At 40.3% G+C, this 20078-nt stretch overlaps 1 protein-coding gene across 1 annotated transcript in view; it reads left to right on the plus strand.

The window, feature by feature from the left end:
- DMD (dystrophin) overlaps positions 1-20078 on the plus strand; it is a 2004585-nt gene that overhangs the window by 1928892 nt on the left and 55615 nt on the right. The window contains exons 65-71 of the mRNA XM_082716529.1: positions 5447-5613; positions 7926-8037; positions 9356-9492; positions 10203-10241; positions 14830-14895; positions 16023-16088; positions 18700-18858. Of these exons, the coding sequence (XP_082572655.1) occupies positions 5447-5613; positions 7926-8037; positions 9356-9492; positions 10203-10241; positions 14830-14895; positions 16023-16088; positions 18700-18858 (746 nt within the window). The remainder of the gene's footprint in view (positions 1-5446; positions 5614-7925; positions 8038-9355; positions 9493-10202; positions 10242-14829; positions 14896-16022; positions 16089-18699; positions 18859-20078) is intronic.

Below are 20078 nucleotides of genomic sequence, written 5' to 3' on the forward strand. Positions count from 1 at the left end.
TAAATGGTTTTGAACATGGCATTTAGGGGAGAGATCAAGGTCATCCTTGATACTGAGAAAAAGCATCTGAGGCCTCTCCCTTGGTCAGCAGATAATAGCACCTAAAAGGATGATCCAGTTCACTGCCATCATCCCTGTCTTTTGTCCTCAACAGCTTCCTCTTGTCACAGTCTGTCCTTACTCATTTTTTCTAGAGGCCGAAATGTCGTTTTAGCTGGGTTTTTGTTTTAGTGCTGTTAGCTCTTTACAGAAGCTTGCCTAGTTTTTAATTCTTTCCTTCTTTATTGCCAGACAAAAGGAGAGGGAATATACCACTAGGATACAGAATGGTTTGTAGTAAAAATGAAAGATCGACACAGAAAGAGCATGTGAATCCTCATATCTTGCCTTCAGTGCTGTCAGTTGGCATCGGTGAGCAGTTTTAAAAAAGCCAAAATGATGGATTTTCCATCCTAGGAGCGAGGAAGAACCTTGAGATTTTCCAGCCTTTAAACACAAGAGAATCTATAGTATTTTGAAAGTGGAGAACATTGTCTAGCTTCCCTGGGTAATTCACTCTAATGCTTTAACAACTTTCTGCATCAGGAAATTCTGTATGAGTTACAGCCTAAATTCTTCATGCTGCTTAAGCCTGTTCCTCCTTGTTCTGGCCTCAGTGGAAGGATCGAACAGCTGGTCACAGGCCCCAATGCAAGAGCCATTCACGTAATTGAAAACTGTTATTAAATTGCGCCTTCAGCCACTCTTTCTTGCTCATTCTCTCTCTCTCTCTCTCTCTTTTTTTTTGTTCATGGCTAAATAATCCCAATTCCCTTAAACTGTTCTCATAGGTCTTTCAAACCCTTTAATTATCCTTGTGCCTTTCTGCCAAGCCTTCTCTGAATTCTGGGTCAGCTGGAGTCCCCAGAACTCGACTGTGTTTTCTAAGGCTGATTTGAACAGTGCCGAGGGTCATGAGACCTATTTCCTCACGCTCTACCCGCTTGCCTTCAATTATACATCATAATCGTGGTGTTGCTTTTTTGCCTTTTTGTTTTTCCACCCATATTTGTTGCTGACTCATAGTCAGATTTTTACTTTCCATCTTCTGGAATGAATAGAAGCTTTCTAGTCTTACGGTACTTCCTGTATTAAGCTTTATTTTTACTCTACAGCATATCTGTTAATTCATCCATAAACAAACTCTCAGCATCAGTCAGGAAAAAAAAGCATAGGTTTGGGTGAAGTGACAATGAATCCATGTTTCAAATAGGAAAGAATTAGTAATGTTTTTCAGTTTACTGTCTTCCTATGTCGGTTTGTCTCCTCACTAGAAAGGGTTATTTTGATAAAGTGTGTTTTTAGACCAGTGGAGCAGGAGATTGTCATAGCTGAAACTATGTAGCTGAAACTTGGAGTTCCTTTGATACAGTCTGTCATTGTGTCTTTGTGGACAAGATAGAGAAATGTGTGCAGGAGCCTACATGGTGACAGAACCGGAAAAAGGCCTAGTCTGACCAGAGAAGGCTGAAGCCTGGGTTTCTGTTGAGCCGAGCTGCAAGCAGTCCTGTGTGACCTCGGCCTGCTTGATATTTTTTCACCAGGGACTTTTTGATGAAGACAGAATGCGTGTCTTCAGATGTAAAAAATCACTTAAAAATAAATAAGTTTTAAAAATGTAAACATTACACAGGGTGGGGAAGAATGGCTCATCTGTTGGCTGTGAGAGTCAGGATTCTGCAAGATGTTGCTGAAATTGTGCAGTGGGCTCAGACTAACAGGAAATCTTGAGGAGGGTGAAAGAAGCCAATCCCAGACGAACAAGCAGAGTAGAGGAATCACTAGAAACAGCCAGGAACAGCATTTCTCATTATGCCCACCGCAACATTAGTATTTTGTGGTGTTCATAAGCCTGAAAAGTTTAAAAAAAAAGATAAAGGTCTTGGGATCACTGAATGATTAGTGTGGGAAATTCTGAGGTCAGACAGAGTTTAACGTGTTTCTTTACCAACGACCTTCTCAGCTTTTAATATGTTAACATGCATTAAGCATTTTAAGAGGCGATTATAATGTGCAGTGTTTCTGTAATTAATTTGACCTTCTTTTCATGAAACATTTTGTTGGATGACTGATCTGCTGGATGCACTGGGAAACACTGACCCAGAGATTTTACTTGAGTGGAAACCCCGTGTGAGCTTAGAATACAGAACAAAAGAAAGTCATGGCAATCCTACTGCCCAGACAAGTGGAGGTACCATTCCCAACAGATCATTTTTTTATAAAGATTTTATTTATTTATTTGACAGAGATCACAAGTACGCAGAGAGGCAGGCAGAGAGAGAGAGGGAAGCAGGCTCCTCTGCTGAGCAGAGAGCCTGATGCGGGGCTCGATCCCAGGACCCTGGGATCATGACCTGAGCCAAAGGCAGAGGCTCAACCTACTGAGCCACCCAGGCGCTCCACCAACAGATCATATTTGAAGAATAGTCTTCCAAAGGAGAGTGGCAAACCAAGGCCATTTTCTGTGAAAAGTAAAAGGAATGCTGGGAGGGGTGCACCTGGGTGGCTCAGTCCATTGAGCGTTTGACCCTTGGTTTTGGTTCAGGTTGTGATCTTAGGGTTGTGAGATCATCTCTCCCTCCTCCTCCCCCTCCGCCCTTCCCCTTCTTTCTGTCTCAAATAAATAAATAAATACAGTCTTTTAAAAAATAAAATAAAATAAAAGGAATAGGGATGAAGAGGCATGGACAGACATAACAGCTTGGATAAAATACTGAAAGGGCTCCGCCAAGCCTGAGACCCTCTGGGTTTCTGGTGGGACAGACAAGAATGGTGAGGGTATCAGTGGCACACATGGGCGTGGCTCTTGCTGTGTGTCAGATACCATTCCACATGCCTTTCATTTAACTCATTTAAATCTTAAAACAGCCCTGTGAGGCAGCTGCTCTTCATAGTTCCAGCTCACAGCAGAGGAAAAGTAAGACTTAGAAAGGTAAATTTAATTCACCAGAGTCAACACAGCTAGTAAATGACAGAGCTGGGCTTTGAACTCTTGGCGGTTGGGTTCTGCAGCCTCTGCTCTGTGGATTTCAGCCCTCTGTGCGATGAAGCACTTTTGACAGGGTTACCTGTACTCAGATGTTCAAGATCCTCCATTAAGGACGTTGGCTCCCTCGTACGGCTAACGTTTATACGGTGGCTATAAGAACACACCAGCATCGCATAAGAGTTGAGACTCGATGGCTGTGAAGGTCTGACGCCATTCCAAAAGGATGAGTTCACTTACATGGTCCCTTTCATCTTTAGGTTCCATGATATCCCCCCCCCCAATTTTCCACAGAGTACCTCTGTGATAGCACTCTACACAGAGAAGAGTGCTCCACAAAAGTTTTTGGTCAGTACTTCAAATTGATAGCGTTTTGCAGCTAGGAAATTCAAAATCAAATAGCTCATTAGAATGCTCTTAAATTTATAATCGGGGTAACGGCTGGGCTAGTGCTGAAGTGGTGAGCTTTGCAAGCCAAATGACTGTAGGTCCAGACCCTATTGGCCTTTCTGTCTGCAGGGTATGAACAGATTCGTGGTTAGGGACTCACATTCCAAGAGAAGCGACATGGGTTTGCAGTGCAGATACTTGTGACTTGTTTGATACTAAGTAACCCCTCTCTATGTTCATCTTCAATCGGCCTTGGAATTGGCAGCGTCCTCTGGTTCTGGGCAAAAGCAAATGAACAGCCACTCTGTAGAAAGCACTTGTATTCTAGGACTCAGAGTATCTCCAGAAGATTTTTGTTAAGGTCAGTGTTGTACATCATGAAAAAACAAAATTAAGTGCCCAAGAACCCAGGGTGAGTAAGAACCAACAGAAACCTCAGACTGCAGAAGCAGACCTATAGTAATTTCATACTTTGGAATCTTTAGATGAATTTTTGACAACCATGTTTACTCTGTTTAAAAAAATAATAACAGATAAGATTGAAAAATACCTGCAGGGAGCCACAGACTTTGTAGAACTGACCTTACAAATGATCAAATAGAACTTGTAGATGTTAAAAAGTATAATAACCAAAATTTAAAACTCACTGTATGGGATTAATAGCAGACTGGATGTTACCAAAGAGAGAAATGTATCGAAGGGGTTGTTAGAAATGAAGTACAGGGAGGGTCTATGCAGAGGTACACAGGCCAGGTTGAGAGAGTCTAACTTTTATTAGATTCCTCTAAGCAGAACAGAGAGGAAATGGAGAAGAGATGTTGTTTGTTGATGAGATCATGATTGAGACGATTCCAGAGCTGACCAGAGATGCTAAAGATTCAAGGAGCCCAGTGAATACTAAAAAAAAAAGTCTCAATAAACCCTAGAAACATAACACAAGATAGAGAAAGGACAGATTACCTTCAAAGGAGTGCTAGTCTGCTTTACTGCTGACAATTCAGTGTGCCCAAACAAAATAAAAGCAAACAAAACCAAAAAAAAGGGGGGGGATCTTTTCAGTCTAAAAATCTATACCCAATGAGGAGAGCTATCAAGAATATGAATTTTAAAAAGAGAGAGATTTTTGAGACCAAACAAAACCTGAGAAATTCTCCTCCAACAAGACCCTTACAAGAACATTTTAAAGGATATACTTAGGCCGAAGGGATCCCAGATGGAAAATATGAGATGAAAGAAGCAAAGAAAAAAATAAAAGTGGCCAATACATTGGTCAGTCTGACAACACAAAAAAATTAAAATGCCATCTCGTAGGATTAACAAATATGTAATTAAAATGCATGACTGTTTCAATCATAGATGATGGGTAAATATATTTTGAGTTTTCTAAAATCATGGTACTGTTGGGGAAGAATGGTCTTGATTCAGTTAGGCTTTGAGAGGCAGAGAAATAGAGACAGACGAGCAGCAGTGGGCCACCATGAAAACCCTAGACCAGGAGACTTGGGCTCTAGGAGTGGCCTTTGAAAAGCTCCTTCCCTCACCTGTGTCTCAGTTTTCTCATCTGTAAAACAAAGCTCCAGGACCCAGTATTTTTGAAAGCATCTTATTATGATTCCGTGAAACACTGAGACACAGGTTCTCCAGGAAAAAACAAGGAATCAGTAACTCCTGAGTTGGTTTTTCCCTAACCTCCTTTGAAATGTTATCGATAAACACTCCGTGTTTTCCTTCTGGCTCACTCTTACATATCTGTTCCAACATGGAGCAGAAGGGAGTATTGAGGCACAGGTAAGTATTTGGCTCGCCATTCTCCATGTGTTGGTTTTGCTTTGGAAAACAAAGCAGCTGAACAGAGTAACGGCAGTGTACCCTTAGTCTCACTAGAAAAGTGGGTCTCATGGCACCACTACTGTTCTGAATTTCATAATGTCTGGTCTGTACTGATGTCTGCCTCTGCTTTCCTTTCTCCCCTTCTTTCTCTTCTTGTCCCTTGCCCACCCCTCCCCCCCATGTTTCCTCCCATCCACACAGGCTAATAATAAACCTGAGATCGAAGCGGCGCTCTTCCTAGACTGGATGCGACTGGAGCCCCAGTCCATGGTGTGGCTGCCCGTCCTGCACCGGGTGGCTGCCGCGGAGACTGCCAAGCACCAGGCCAAGTGCAACATCTGCAAGGAGTGTCCCATCATCGGATTCAGGTATCCAGAACCCCCCAGATGGCGTTGTTTTTTTTTTCTTCGAGTCTCTCACCTTTTTCGAACTTGACCTTGCATCTCCTGAGCCAGTTGCCATCAGTTTGTTCCTTTCCTAAGTGACTGCCCTGGTTCCCAGGCTAGTTGGATGGCTCTGATTCATTAGGTAGGTGGCCCCTCTGCACCTTCGTTGTGGGGCTCTGCAGAGCCACATGTGCCATTGAACAGGATTGACTGACCGCCTGCGTCCACGGCAGTGCCTGTCCCGCAGGGGAATGCCGAATCACCGTGCTGCCTCCTTCCTGGGGCCATATGGTGGGAACCATCTCTTTTTTTTTTTTTTTTCCCATGTTTTTTTTTCTTTTCTTTTCTTTTTTTTTTTTTTTTTTTTTTTTTTTGTCCTGTTTATAGAAATGCTCTGGGAATCGGTTCTAAGACTAAGAGATGATTCTGTTTGGGGAGACCTGTCATGGTAGCTCAGTTTCTTACTCGTTTTGTACCACTTTTGTTCCCTGAACTCACAAGAAATGTTTCAAGCAACCCAGGACGTGCTTCTTTATCTGCGAATCTGATTATACTCTTTGCATAGTATCCTAATGAACTTCTGAGGGAATATAAAGTATGCAAGTAAATGAAAATTTCACAAAGCAGTTAAAAAAGAGAAAGGTTCTTTATAAATTTAAAAGTGAAAGAGCTAGGACACATAGCAGATTATTATTCTGATATTCTTAAAAATGCCAGGGAAAACAGTTGGCTCTTAAATCTTCAGCCTCGTTGACCTGTTTGCGGGAGAGGGGATATTGTTAGATAAATTAATCTTGCTGAACAAGAATCCCAAATCCAGATTTTGAAATGATGAGGTATTTCAACATCTGGCTCAACATCCGGGTTTCCCCAGCAATGACTTAGCCGTGTAGTTGTGAACTATTTGTATGGCCTGTGCCTGTGCAGAACCCACTTAACAGCTGAGTAAATACTCTTTAGTTCTGCTCACACTTGCTTTATTTCTTTGTTTCCAAATATCTACTTCATGCCATTCATGTGCTTTTTATTCCTTCTTCTTTCTCCCCCTGGTGTTCCTGTCCTTCCATACTTCATGTTGTTGACCAAGAAGTTTTTGCGGAAACCCTTAGAGGGTTCTAAAGGCTAGATCGACAACCCTGAGTAGACCGTGCTCGCTAAGGACACAGTTTGCCTGCCTTCCTGGTTTCTGGCAGTTACAAAGGATGCCAGGGGAGGAAGGGAGGGGAACCCACAGAGGACTGTGTTCCAGCACTTACCTTTCTTCTCTCAACTCTCCTGGTCAGCGAGTGAGATTTGTGTGCAGGGGGAGTCTTCACAAAATAGAAAAGGGGAGTGCTTTGGAAGATCTGAGAGTGATGCTGCCTTTAATTCTTTCGCCCTTATCGAATTAGATTATTTCGGGAAGCGGCACTTCTCTTTCCTCCTCCCCCTCTCAGAAGATGGTTGGGATCTAAAAAAGGTAGCTTTGCCCCCACATCCCCATATGTGGCAGAAGGAATATGTTTATTTGAATTGGCTAGTGTTGTTATCTAAGAAAGCAAAAGGCAGGGAGAATAGGAAATAATAGCGTATACTGAGAGTGGGGGCGTATGTACTTAGAGATTACAGCTGCTTTCATCCAGCTTCGGTTTGTCTTTTCTTGGGGCTTCACTTATCGTTTGCGGGTAACGTGGTGGCAGTGGGGGGCGAGGCGGTTCTGAAGAGGGAGACATAAAAGAGATCATCCAAGTAACTACCTCAAGGTGAATCATGCCAGTCAATCAGAAAATGTGATTAAAGGAAGATGAATTTTCAGTGATATTAATACTAAATTCCATTTGCCTTTATTTAATGAAATTGCTTCCTCTTGATAAATTGTTTTGAAAATAATTGCTTCAGGAAAATGTTTGTCCCCAGAATGGGTAGGGGGTCTGCAGCACATCCGTCTCTCTCTCTCTCTCTCTCTCCCCTGGAAGATCTTTCAGCATCTTGTGTTTGGTCTTCAAAAGACTGGAAGGTTGCCAGTATCTTCCTACTTAATCTGAAAGGGTTCCTCGTGGAGCTTAAATGAGAGCTGAAATTTTCTTTCCTCTTCCATATGTTTATAGGATGATCTTCCTGCCAAAATGTTTTGATACTGTAGGAGAAGCAGCAGAGATATGTAGATGGAGGACGTAATCACTTACCTGTGGGATTAATGAGCACTGCATTCCGTTTCCCGAATTAAGGCAGTGTGGAAGAAGGTTTATCAAAGAACTTTACTGGGGAGTTTGAGTTGAAGAAATACATATGTGTGTGTTTTTGTTTTTCACCAGGTACAGGAGTCTAAAGCACTTTAACTATGACATCTGCCAAAGTTGCTTTTTTTCTGGTCGAGTTGCAAAAGGCCATAAAATGCACTACCCCATGGTGGAGTACTGCACGCCGGTAAGTCAGATGCGTCCCCGCGAGAGCTCGCTCACCGGGAAGGAGCCTCACTTCTGTCCACTATTGCAGATGATGTGCGATGCTGGGATTTCTAAGTTCCCTGGATGTTCCCCGGCTAAAGGGACTCCTCATTGTGGCCTCTAGCTTGACTCGATCCCTAGTGCGTGGGGTGGTGCCGGGAAGCCATTTTCACACTGATCTGGCACAGCCCTAGCAGTTGTGTGGCCATGGGGCCTGCTAGGTGTTGGGGTAGGGGTGCTGTGGGGTTCCTCTGAATCTCTGACCCACGGCTTTCAGTCAGTCTTGCTTAACTGATGCTAGGAATTTGCCTTCTATTTTTACATCTTTTTGTGACTCTTTTATGTATGTATGTATACATACATATGTATACACCTGTGCCTTTGCCTTTTAAACTACTCTGTGAAGTAGGTATTATTATTATCCCGTTCTTAGAGATGAGGGCTCTGAGGTCTTGAAGTTACATAATTTGCCCAACGTTCTATAATTAAAGGTGCAGCTTTCTCTCAAGATCTTGTTTTGGGGAGGTGCTCAGTGGCTCTTAGAACTTGGGAAGAATCGCTGGTGACCTGGACAGGACATAGACTCAGTGCTCAGACACACGTGGGTGTAACCACCACATGTATCGTGTATTCGCTGCCTGTTCCGTGGCATTGGGGTGATCTAGGAGCTTACTGGAAAGGCAGGAGCGCGGGCCCCGCTCCTGACTTCATAAATCCCCCCTGCGTGGTAGCAGTATCGGCAGGTGGATGCCACGCACTCGAGAAGCTTCTACTCTCTTCTTTCTCTCTCCTGCATCAGAACGATGGCCCAGGTCTTTCACTGTCTTTCTCACTTGGAATCCTCTTGCAAAGGCATTCGGTGATGGAGAATGAGCCACACACCAGATAGAATGACACTCAGTGCGTGAAACGGGACATCACTGTGGACAGAATCATTTCTGTAAAATACCTTAAGGTGTGGTCAAACTTCAGGTCACTACTAAGACTGCTACAAACTCCCATTGATCGAGGAGCCCTTGTAGTTCCTGCACTTCACTTTTTCGCCCTAACAACTTGTTGAGGTATTACTGCCACCACTTTACAGGTGGTGGAAGCCTTGGAGAGGTTCATAACTTGCCTAAGTGAGCCCTGCTAGCAACTGCTAGGCCTGGCCCCAGGTTTTGTCCATAGACTTAGCTCTTGACCCCCACTGTCTCTGCAGTTAGGGAACAAGTGCGCTGAGGCAGAATGCTGGAGTGGTCCTTTACCCTGAGAATCGTACCCTTACGGGTCTGAGCTCAGTGCACTTTCCCTTTCAGACTACATCGGGAGAAGATGTTCGTGACTTTGCCAAGGTACTAAAAAACAAATTTCGAACCAAAAGGTATTTTGCGAAGCATCCCCGAATGGGCTACCTGCCAGTGCAGACGGTCTTAGAGGGGGACAACATGGAAACGTGAGTAGTGGCAAGCGCAAAACAGTCTCTCATTTGACATATATTTAAGCTCCTCTCAGCTGAACACCCACCTTCACTCCCAAGTGCAAACAGTCTCTCCTATTTCTTTCTTTAGACTTCCTTTAGCCGAAAAGAGAAAAATAAGCTGACGGTCAATTGCCATTTTCCCACGTTAGTTGTCCCGTGACAATTACCTGTTCCAAAAGTGAAACCTGATCTTGCAGGGAAAGAAACTCCATGACAGCTACTAATTCCCTTAGAAGAAATATGGGACTGTTTACAAATGAGTGATTCCAGTCTTTCATTTCGGTTTTCCTCCCTCACAAATCACTAGGCGTGTGTCTTTCTGTATCTGTGTGGTCATACCTAGTCGCTTTTATCTCCTTGAAAGAAAAGACATTCACAGGAAATTTCTTCACAGTAAGTAGCAATGATTCTCTTGATCAAAATGATGATACCTCCAACTCTCTGCAACCTTCTCGTGTTTTCCATAACGGATGGCAGTGGCACACTTGTTTTTCTGTCACCTCTCACTCTCCACCTTTGTTTGGCTGTCGCTTTCCATGGTTCATACTTAATTGGTTAGTTTCTATTTATTTTGACCTCTCAGTATTTTTTTTTTAATTAATTGACATTTATTTATTTATTTATTTATTTAGTGGCTGAGTTTGCCTGTGTCTCTCTTCACCACCTCATTTTTTGTTTTGCAGTCCTGTTACTCTGATCAACTTCTGGCCGGTAGATTCTGCGTGAGTACTTCTGCTGAAGGGGGCTGCTACCACTGCCACATTTGCTTGCTTGATTTGACAATTTTTTGTTCTTTTGGTTTGGTTTTCTTTGAAGGACACATTAATTTCCCTTCCTTCATGTCATCGTTTCTCTTCCCGCGGTTAAGACGTTGAGAGTGCCATCTACCACAGATCAGGAGAATCAGAGTGAGGTTTCCGGGTCCCCACCTGGTCAGGTTTTAACCAGCAGACATTCTGACCTGGAATCAGTCATCACAGAAACAAATAGGTTGTTAGTTCTATTCCTGAAAGATGGGTTTACATATTCTTCCGTGATAAGCTCCTCTGATTGCATAATAACATTCTTGAGTCATATTTTTTGAGATTCAGTACTTGAGGACCTTCGAAAGGATAATGGTTTGTTCTTTAGGGCCTGTTACAAGTGGACCATTAGAAATCAACTGGATTTGTTTTACAGTGTGATGTGGAGTTTGATGGAATAATTTTAGTCAGGCGTGTGTACTTTTTATCATGCTACCGGACTAATCTACACACACATGAGTTTCTCAATTTTGAACTAAACTCACTTTGCTCTCCTCTCGGAACTAAATATTCAGCTCATAACTAGTTACACATTTACACTGGAAGGAAAGTGTACTATACACTATTGGTGTATATTAATAATACTAATATTAGATACCAGCAGATAATTGGTTTATCTTAGAGTTTATAATGTTATTAGAAAACTCTGGGGAGTCTGTGATTTATATATTAGCAAACAAAACATGCATTTTTTTAAAGTTACATTGTGTGGAGTTTTTATAACAAAGTTTTGTTATTTCAGAGCGTACATACTTTATTAAAATATTTATTTAAAGTCAGACAGCTCTATTCTGTAGAAAGGGAAATGACCAATTTAGAAGAACTCAATTTATTTTTATTGGGTCTCTTTTATTCTACCATGTAATTTAAAGTATATCCTTTTTTAAAAATCCTATAGTGATAAATGCAAGTTATTAATTGAGGTTTATTTTAAGTCTTTATTGGCCTAAAAGGAATATAAGGCATCCCTCTCTTTGTTAAAGCTGCATTATTGTGCCCCTTAATTTTAAGATATGGTACCTGTACCTGATATTTTTACTCATCAAAGGGAGTTATTTAGATTCAGTTCTGGGGTTTTTTTTGTTTTGTTTTATTTTTTGTTTTTTTCTATTTGAGGGTACTTGTTTTCCCTAACCTGGGTAGTTTTATTTATTTAGCGAAGTTTAAACCTTTTCTAAATGAGAAACTTTAAAACAAACTGATAGACTGAAATCCTCACTAAGTGAATGGATTTATTCTGTGTTAGAATAAGTTTTAGCCAGTCGAAATATCCAAAAGGCAAATATGCTACAGAATGACTTTAAAAATGCATGGATAGAGGTAACGCAAAATAATAAGCAAAGACTAACTAATGGTTCCTTGAATGGGGAAAAAAAAACATTTACTGAAAACATCAACTAATGAGGAAAAAAACATGACAAGTGATTTTAATGTCACTTATGTTTTTAATAGGCTCTTTATGCATGTTCTTTATTCTTTAAATAAATATTTAATTACCACCATGAGCTGGACTCCTTCATTTCATATCCCCCCCATTTTTTCCTTTTTAAATACCACTGCCTGATTATTTTTATTTTCAGCACATATTGTAGCTTTCCTAAGTCAAAGAAATAAGATTTCTCTAGTTTCTGTAAAATCACAGACGTACCATGATGCTAATCCAGTGGCATGAACAGTTTTAGGCATTTAACCTGGTTATTGCCTTGTTGTTAGAAAATGTAATGTCACTTATTTTAAGTACAGGGTGTTTGCCTTCAACTTAGAAGAGCTTTCAAGTTAATAACATCCTTTGTTAAAATATCTTCCTCTAAAAACTAAAACAAAAAATCACTTTGCCTTTTTTTAAAAAAAGTCTGATTATTCAGAAATAGTGGGAAATTATCCTTTTGAGGAAGAAAACCAGACCCAGCAAACAAGAGTCCCTTTTCTTTAATGCCGGCATTTTTATTAAAGTCTTTGTTCAGGGGCTTTTAAGTAATTTATAAAATTTATTGCAGAGCTCTCCTGTTTAGATAGAAGCACCAGGTCCTGAGGTGGCTTAATTTTGCAAGGGTTCCCTCTGATGTTAACAGATTCTTATGTGGATCACAGAATTTGAACGTTGACTGACATAGAGATCTTTGGTTTTTTTCTTAGCAGAAACCCTTATTTACCTGTATTTGTCCTATTATTTTAAAAACTAAATCTAGCCTGAACCTTTTCTATGGTTTGCCCACAAATCAGACGAACAGTATCCTTTGAGCTAGTCTGCATGAAAACCTTAAACAGATGAAAACTTATTAATGCAGTTTTCACAAAAGAGAAACCGGTGGTAGGTGGGGACATAATTGGCCATTAATAATAACAGGGCTCATCCTTCTGGGTATATCTTTTCGTGTGTAGGAAGTAGAAAGGGAGAGCAGTGCTCTTACCATCTTTTGGAAAAGTGTTTCAGAAGGCTTCGCATTTAGTTTTGTTTCTGGACTAAGTGGTTTTCTACTTATTCTTGGTTTTTGAAATGATCCTTCTCTGAATAGTGCTCCCTTTTGGCTCATTTTCTGGTTTTAATAGGTACCTCTGTTAGTATACTTCTTCTTTTTTTTTTTTTAATTTCTGGTTTTAGGAGTTCTTGTGCTCAGGCATGCTGTGTTAGGTGCTATGTACATTAATAAGAAAAATCACATGGAATTAGCCTCAAGGCTAAGAATTAAAGAGCTGCATAATATTTTCTGTATAAGATTTTACCAAAGTGTTTTGGATTTACATGCCTAGTTTTCTTGGTAGAGTTATGCTCAAAGGTCTCAGGTTGTCTTTCTTCTATACACTACCAAGGTGGCAGCCATTAGCAGGGAAAACACACATTTTCTTCCTGGTGGGCATTTAGCGTATGAGAAGTATATAAATGAGAAAAAGAAAGAAGTATGTAAATGAAAACTGGTTTATAAACGCTGTCTTCTGGAACAAACCAAATACTCCAAGTACAAAATGACCTTGACCTGCAATGAATATTTTAAAACAAACCATAGCATTTTTCTAATAATGTACTATGCCGTGGTTCTAAGAAATGAGGTGAACTCTGCCAGACTAGAGTGAAGATTCACATGGAAATCTCTGGATCTGCCTAGTAAATTCAGTGGCCATCCCTGTTTTCCTCCTGACAGCTTAAAGGTCTTTGTAGTTCATTACAAATTGGATTAGAGTGACACTTGACCTAGACAACACTGGTTTAGTAAATAAGACATTTATCTCTCAGGGAAGACCTCAGTTCCCTAGTTGTTTTCTATACTGTGTTGTAATCATGTTAGGATTGTGTGTCTTCTTTAAGAAGTAGGGATTTCTAGCACACTTCCTAGGTAAGCCTAGGTAGTAACTACGTGGGGTTTTTTCCCCCCCATATAAGTAAAAGCAGATGTGTTCTTAATGTTTTGACCACGTCTATTAATGCTGTTTGGATGTTGGGCTAAACCAGTCCTCACTGAATACAGTACTGTGGACTTTTGGATCTGTGCCTTTACCTAAAGGCTTTCTGTGTCAGGACAGAAATGGAAGAGAATTTTTGCCCAATCCAGTTATGACCAAAAAGCACAAGTCCAAACTGGTTTTCAGAACAGATGGATTTTTTTTCCCTAAGGTTAATCCAAAAGATACAATAAAAACTTCAAGGGTAATTAATAGATCAGATACAAAAGGGTGTGGGGGGAATATTAACCTGACCAAACAACTTAGTCTCTGGAGCTTAAAAAAAAAGGTAGGGTTTTACATCCTAAAAGTATATAGACTTTTCATGCTAACGCTCCCCTCTGGTTTTCTTCTCTGTACGTTAGCACACAGTATCCCTGATGATAAATAATTCAGATATTGTGACATTTTATTGGATTTAGCCATTCTTCTTTAAGAACATCACAGTATCATTGTGGGTCATTCAGTTCTATTTTATGAAGTAGCAGTATGGTCCTGCTACTAAATCGTACTAAATCGGTGGATATTTTGCTTCCTTACAAAACGGCACAGACTGAGACATCTCAGTGTGTGGAATCTTAACAGGTCCTGGTCTGGCCTCCTGGGAACTAAGATTGTTGACTATGAATGTACCAAGCAAATGTACAGCTTCCATTCAATAAGAAAATGGCTAATAAATGGTGTGGGGGATAAACCACTTAAAATCTTGAACCACCTAGTGCCAACACAGTCTCAGAACTATAGGATGTGAGACATGACAAGGTAGGAGGAAAAATGTCACCAAGAGATCATCTCCCCCAACCTTTTCTATAATTGAAACGTTCTAGAGAAGATTTTGATCTCTTTTGATGGCTTTGGGGGAAAAAAAAGTATGAAAAATTATCTCTCAAAGTTGGATTTAAAATACTTGATGATATAGCTAAGATACAGGAACAGCCAAATGTGTACATTATCCAGAGCATTAGAATAAAAGCATTTTAGGCCATGTATATAACATGACTGTGTGGTGGGGGTTTTTTTCTCCATTAACGGATGGTATCTGTGACTAATCACATTTTCTGCCTTATAGGCCCGCCTCGTCCCCTCAGCTTTCACACGATGATACTCATTCACGCATTGAACATTATGCTAGCAGGTATGAGACTAGTTGAATGCCAGGCAAATATTGACTGAAATAACTAACCAAGGAAAGCTAACCTATAATCATTTGAAACAAACCTTTTCTTTTTTTCCCCCCCAATCTTGTCTGATTTCTACTAATCCACTTGCCCTCTAACTTGCATGCCATTCCACTGCATGCTGTTTTGGGCAGTAAGAGCATTAGTCCAGAACAATCTCCCCTCACCCTGGCCTTTAAACATTTCTGATAGCTTTGCTATGTTTTGCATACGGAGCACGTTTAAAGAATTGGCTTAGAAATCATCTCACCTTCTTAGAAAAACTGCTAGACCAGCCATCCACGGGTGAAGAAATGATACTACGTTCTCTAGAGCATATGAAAGCATTGGCTTTCCATTCGCGTGCTTATTTAACATCATATGCTGTAAAGAAGAGAATAATTAATTTTCCTAATCCGCGCAACTTTTGGTTCCACCTTCTTTGTGTTTCAGAGAATTTTTATGCCTAAAAACCGAATTGCTAATTGTAAGCTGTCTTATGCTTGTTAAATAAGTCTGTAAGAGTTTGGTTAACTTCTTTATTTTTTAAGTGGTAAGAAGATTTTATTATTGTCTGAGGGGAAGGAGGTTTTTGAAGGTAAAAATTGGTGGCAGACTATTCAGAGAGCTTACTTTGAGTCCATCCTTTATCAGTAGTCTAACTGCTAAACGGTGTTTGTCCACAGTGGGAAGCATTAACTAGCTCTGTAAGTCTGTCATCAGGGGAAAGCTTTAATTGTCTTAAAAGGGGAGGGGGTAGTGAAGGAACAGAGTGTATTTGTTGTTAGGGAAGCTTTTCTTGTAAAAACAAAGGCCTGTTCTCAGTGAAATCAAGATCAATCTGTGAAGAAGAAGAAGAAGAAGAAGAAGAACCAAATACAACTTCCCTTCTAATTTAGAGCGTAAATGTAAAGCTACTAAACTAGCTGTCGTCCGCTACTCACTGCCTCAGATGGTTAGGGCAACACACACATTCTCTAATTTGAAGGATTCCTTTCTCTTCTTGCCATGATTTATCCTTTAGTTTTCAGGAATGTTCGATTAGGTCTTGAATAGATTCTAAGAAATCACATAAGTTTTAATGAGCTTTTACGTTTTTTATCAGGCTAGCAGAAATGGAAAACAGCAATGGATCTTATCTAAATGATAGCATCTCTCCTAATGAGAGCATGTAAGTATCCTGTCTCTTTTTACAAAATGTTCCTGACGATGAAATTGCTTTGAGGGCTGTAGAGGTAGGGTAGGGCAGAAGATAGGAATTAGCATTAGACTTGCTTGATCTTTCAAGGAGCCATTCGTTGACTTTTTTGTCTTTGACTCTTAACCACCTGACACGGAATGAGCTCATCCAAAATGTGGCATGACTGGTATTCCAGAGTAGCAAAAATAGTGGGCCTTATTTAATACCAAGTTGCATAGGCTCAAATACTGAAATTATACAAAATGGTGAATCTTTGACCAAACCTGCCAGATATTTAAAGGGATTGGATATTAATTTTTAAAAGTGATGGCTAAGTAGTATTTTCTCCACTCAGGAAGCAGACATATAATCTTAGTATGTTTGCACTGGTATTCCCATCTGGTAGGTTAGTTGGGCCTTTTCCTTCACAGATCCAAAGCAGTAAATTTCTGTGATTTAGCATCATTGTTAGCTAAATCAGGTGAGGCAGTCTGGTGAAGGATTTCAGAAGACAGGGTACAAATTTAGGTTGAAGTTGTTCAGTGGGATGATAAGCCAGGCCTGTCAAGAGGAAGGAAAGAGAAAGCAGGATGCTAGAAATGGTAACAGGGAAACAGTGGCTTCCTTACCAAGTTGGGGAAGTGTTCACCATGAGGAATGCAGAGGAACAGTGCCATGAACCCAGGGCCTGAGGTGGAGGGAACTGATGAAGAAGCTTATCCTACTAAACGGATAGATAACTTCAGAGAGAGAGGGAAAAAAATTCTAGTCAAAGCACAGGAGTATCTCTACTTTGCTAAGTTACGGATGTCTCACCACTTTGTCATGGAGAATCTGGGCAAAGGGAAGAATGAGTGGTCAGTTCAGCGTCACACCCAGTGAGGCAAGAACTTCTGTAAGGATTAGGCTGAGGGAAATAGCATCTGAATGGCATGTCATGGAGGACTTGAGAACAAATCATCCCGGCAGATAAAGGTGATCACCTGCAAAGGTGAATGTTGAATCAAGTTGACAGTCATTTGTATATGACTGAGTCACTTAAACCAAAAACAACCTTTTCCCCAAACAAGTAATTGTGACACATTCTCTTCCTCAGTTAGGAGGATAAGTATTAGTAGGATTAGTATATAAAATACTTGGACAGGAAAATATGTGGCCAAAGAATCAACCAAATGGAAACAACCTGAATGATTTGCTTCTTCGTGTCACCAGTTTTGGTGATTAGAAGCTCTAGCACATTCAAATTATTTTAAGTTGTATCTGTATAATAATGGCTGCCATTTATTGCCCGCCTGAGAGAACAGTAAGAGAAATTTAATTAAAGCTCTGTTGTAATTAGCCACAGCAAGTTCTTGCAATAAAATTTCAGAATTTGGGAAGAGGGATAATAAGTAGTAAAACATCTTTTTACAATTGTTAAATGAAATTTAGCTTTAGCTCATTCTGAGGACCTAAAATCCATTTTGACTCCATGTTAGATGCTAAAACCATGACATTTTAGGGGCAGATCTGGGGAAGATGTTTGGGGAATTGGTTGACTTCACTTAAATGTTGGTTTTTAACACCCGATAATTACTTTTAGACAACTTCTCACTTCTCGACCAGTTACCTGGCTTGACAGACCAAAATCATTTATGTCAGGAGGATTTTTTCCCCTAAATACCTGTACTGTTTTTCAACTCAGAAGACTTAAGAGACTATTAACATACCATCCTGCTCCTATCTAACGAGAAACAAAGAGTTTTAGCCTCTCATTAAGAACAGAATGAAGTTCTTAAAACTTAGATGTACACAGGCTTCTAAGGAGCTAGGGGCAATACATTTAGAAAATAATTTCTCCTGTGTATTAGAGTGTTTCTAGTTTTAAGGAAACATTGCAGCTGCCTCCCCAAATGTAAACCCTTTGCTTCTTTGTTCCTGAAGATTAGTCCTTAAAACTATTCTAAAGAATGAGTTATTCAGTCTTCTTTTAATTAGTCATCCCAGTGGCTTTTTTTTTTTCCTTCCAGTTTTTGTTGTTCTCTCTGAACAATCATTGAATGAAACCATCAGTTGTCTCCAGTTTCATTATTGTTACCATCTTGCCTCAATGGCTTTTGTAAGTTCAAACTCGCTTAGCAAAGCAACACTTTGTGGTCACTTTGTCCTCCCCTGAAGAAAATATTCATTATTATAAAGGTTGTAAGTCTTTTTTTTAACCTGGTCATTATTAATAAGAGCATGGGTTTAGTGAAACAGGTTATCTTGACAGGCTTGGTAGCATAAACATTATAGAACCATTGTTATGTCTTTTAATATCTGCTAACTATTGGTTTAATGGTCAACATAGAGTCCCAGTATTTCCATAGTTCTGCTACTCATTTACCCATGTAAATAGGCCAATCAATTTCATTTGAAAATCTGAGCAAGAAATACTTTGAATTGTCACCAATAAGATCATAGATCACAACCTCAAAATATCAAAATGTCTTTAGAAACAGGAAAAAGGGTCTAATTAATGGTTAAGAGCAAATGTTTCTATTTTAAAATACACACCCGAGTCCCTGACCCCCAAAGCAAAATAAGGGGGGAAAAAACCAAAACCTTTGATTTTATTTTCCAGAGATGATGAACATTTGTTAATCCAGCATTACTGCCAAAGTTTGAACCAGGACTCCCCCCTGAGCCAGCCTCGTAGTCCTGCCCAGATCTTGATTTCCTTAGAGAGTGAGGAAAGAGGGGAGCTAGAGAGAATCCTAGCAGATCTTGAGGAAGAAAACAGGTGAGTTTTCTTTCTAGCTTTGTCATTGGTATGCAGAGTGCATACACGTGCACACATAGAAAAGCGCCAGGAATCTTCACTTAGAGTCATTCTGTGTCTAATTGTTTTCCACAATAATCTGTTTAGCTCCATTTACAGATTCTCTCTCTCTCCTTTTTTGTTACCTGAAAGAAGAAAATGAAGTCCTAATTTAGGGGTGAGAGGAATTAATGCTAATGGCGGTGATTGATTTGTTGCATGTGTTTCAGAGGCTTTGCTTTTATATTTGAGAATAGAATTTAAGAACAAAGCAAGTCCTTTAATTTCATGATTATATGATTTGTACATATATTTGGCCGTATTATCTGCCTCAAAGCATTTAAGAAAGTAGGTTCATTGGCTTGGTCTGATCTGGGAACGAATTCATGCATCTTATTTTCCATCCTCAAACATGGACATCATTTATGCTCGCCATCATAGCACATTAGTGAGACAACTCCCGTTGTCAGCCATCATCTCCGAAAGATGTTCGCGGAAAAATAGAAACCGTAGAAGTGAAAAGCCTGGAGAAGATGCACAATGACGGCAGAGAGGACGCAGATGTAAAAATCGGGGCTACTGTGTGGTGTCAGGATCATAGAAATCATTGGACATCGGCTTTTGTGTCACATGTATTATTATATCACAGGCCTCTTGGTTAAGAAAGGCTTTTCCATATGACCACTTGTGACTCACCGTACCTTCTTTAGACAGAGGTTACCAGGCAAGTCTCTAAAGAAGCAGTTGCTCAAATTTGTGGGAGTTGAGAACCTTTGTCTCTTCGGTTTAGCCCAAGGCACCAAGACCTGTGAATCTAGAGAGTGCAGTGTGCCTGAGAACTGGTGCCCTGGGGCAACATGTCACATCAGAATGAAAAAGCAAACTGCCATTCATCCATTGCTTTGTGCCACCACTGCTCTCTGTCCCGCTCTTAAAACCCCTGACCTGTGGCCATGCTCCTTATACAGCTGGCTTCTCTTTATTCTCTTTCTCACCCCTCCAGTAAATCCTCCATACTGACTTGAATTGTATATATTTCCAGAACCAAGACCCTTCGTGGCATTCTAACTTCATTGCATTTCTGCATCTAGAAAAAAGAGAAAATCAAGCTTTTCAGCTGAGCACTTAAAATCTTCCAGAATTTTCTCTTGACTTCCTCTTACAACATTATCTTCCTTTGTACCTGTGTTTCAGCCACGCTG

Source organism: Mustela nivalis, assembly GCF_964662115.1.
Source record: "Mustela nivalis genome assembly, chromosome: X".
Classification (NCBI taxonomy): Eukaryota; Metazoa; Chordata; class Mammalia; order Carnivora; family Mustelidae; genus Mustela; species Mustela nivalis.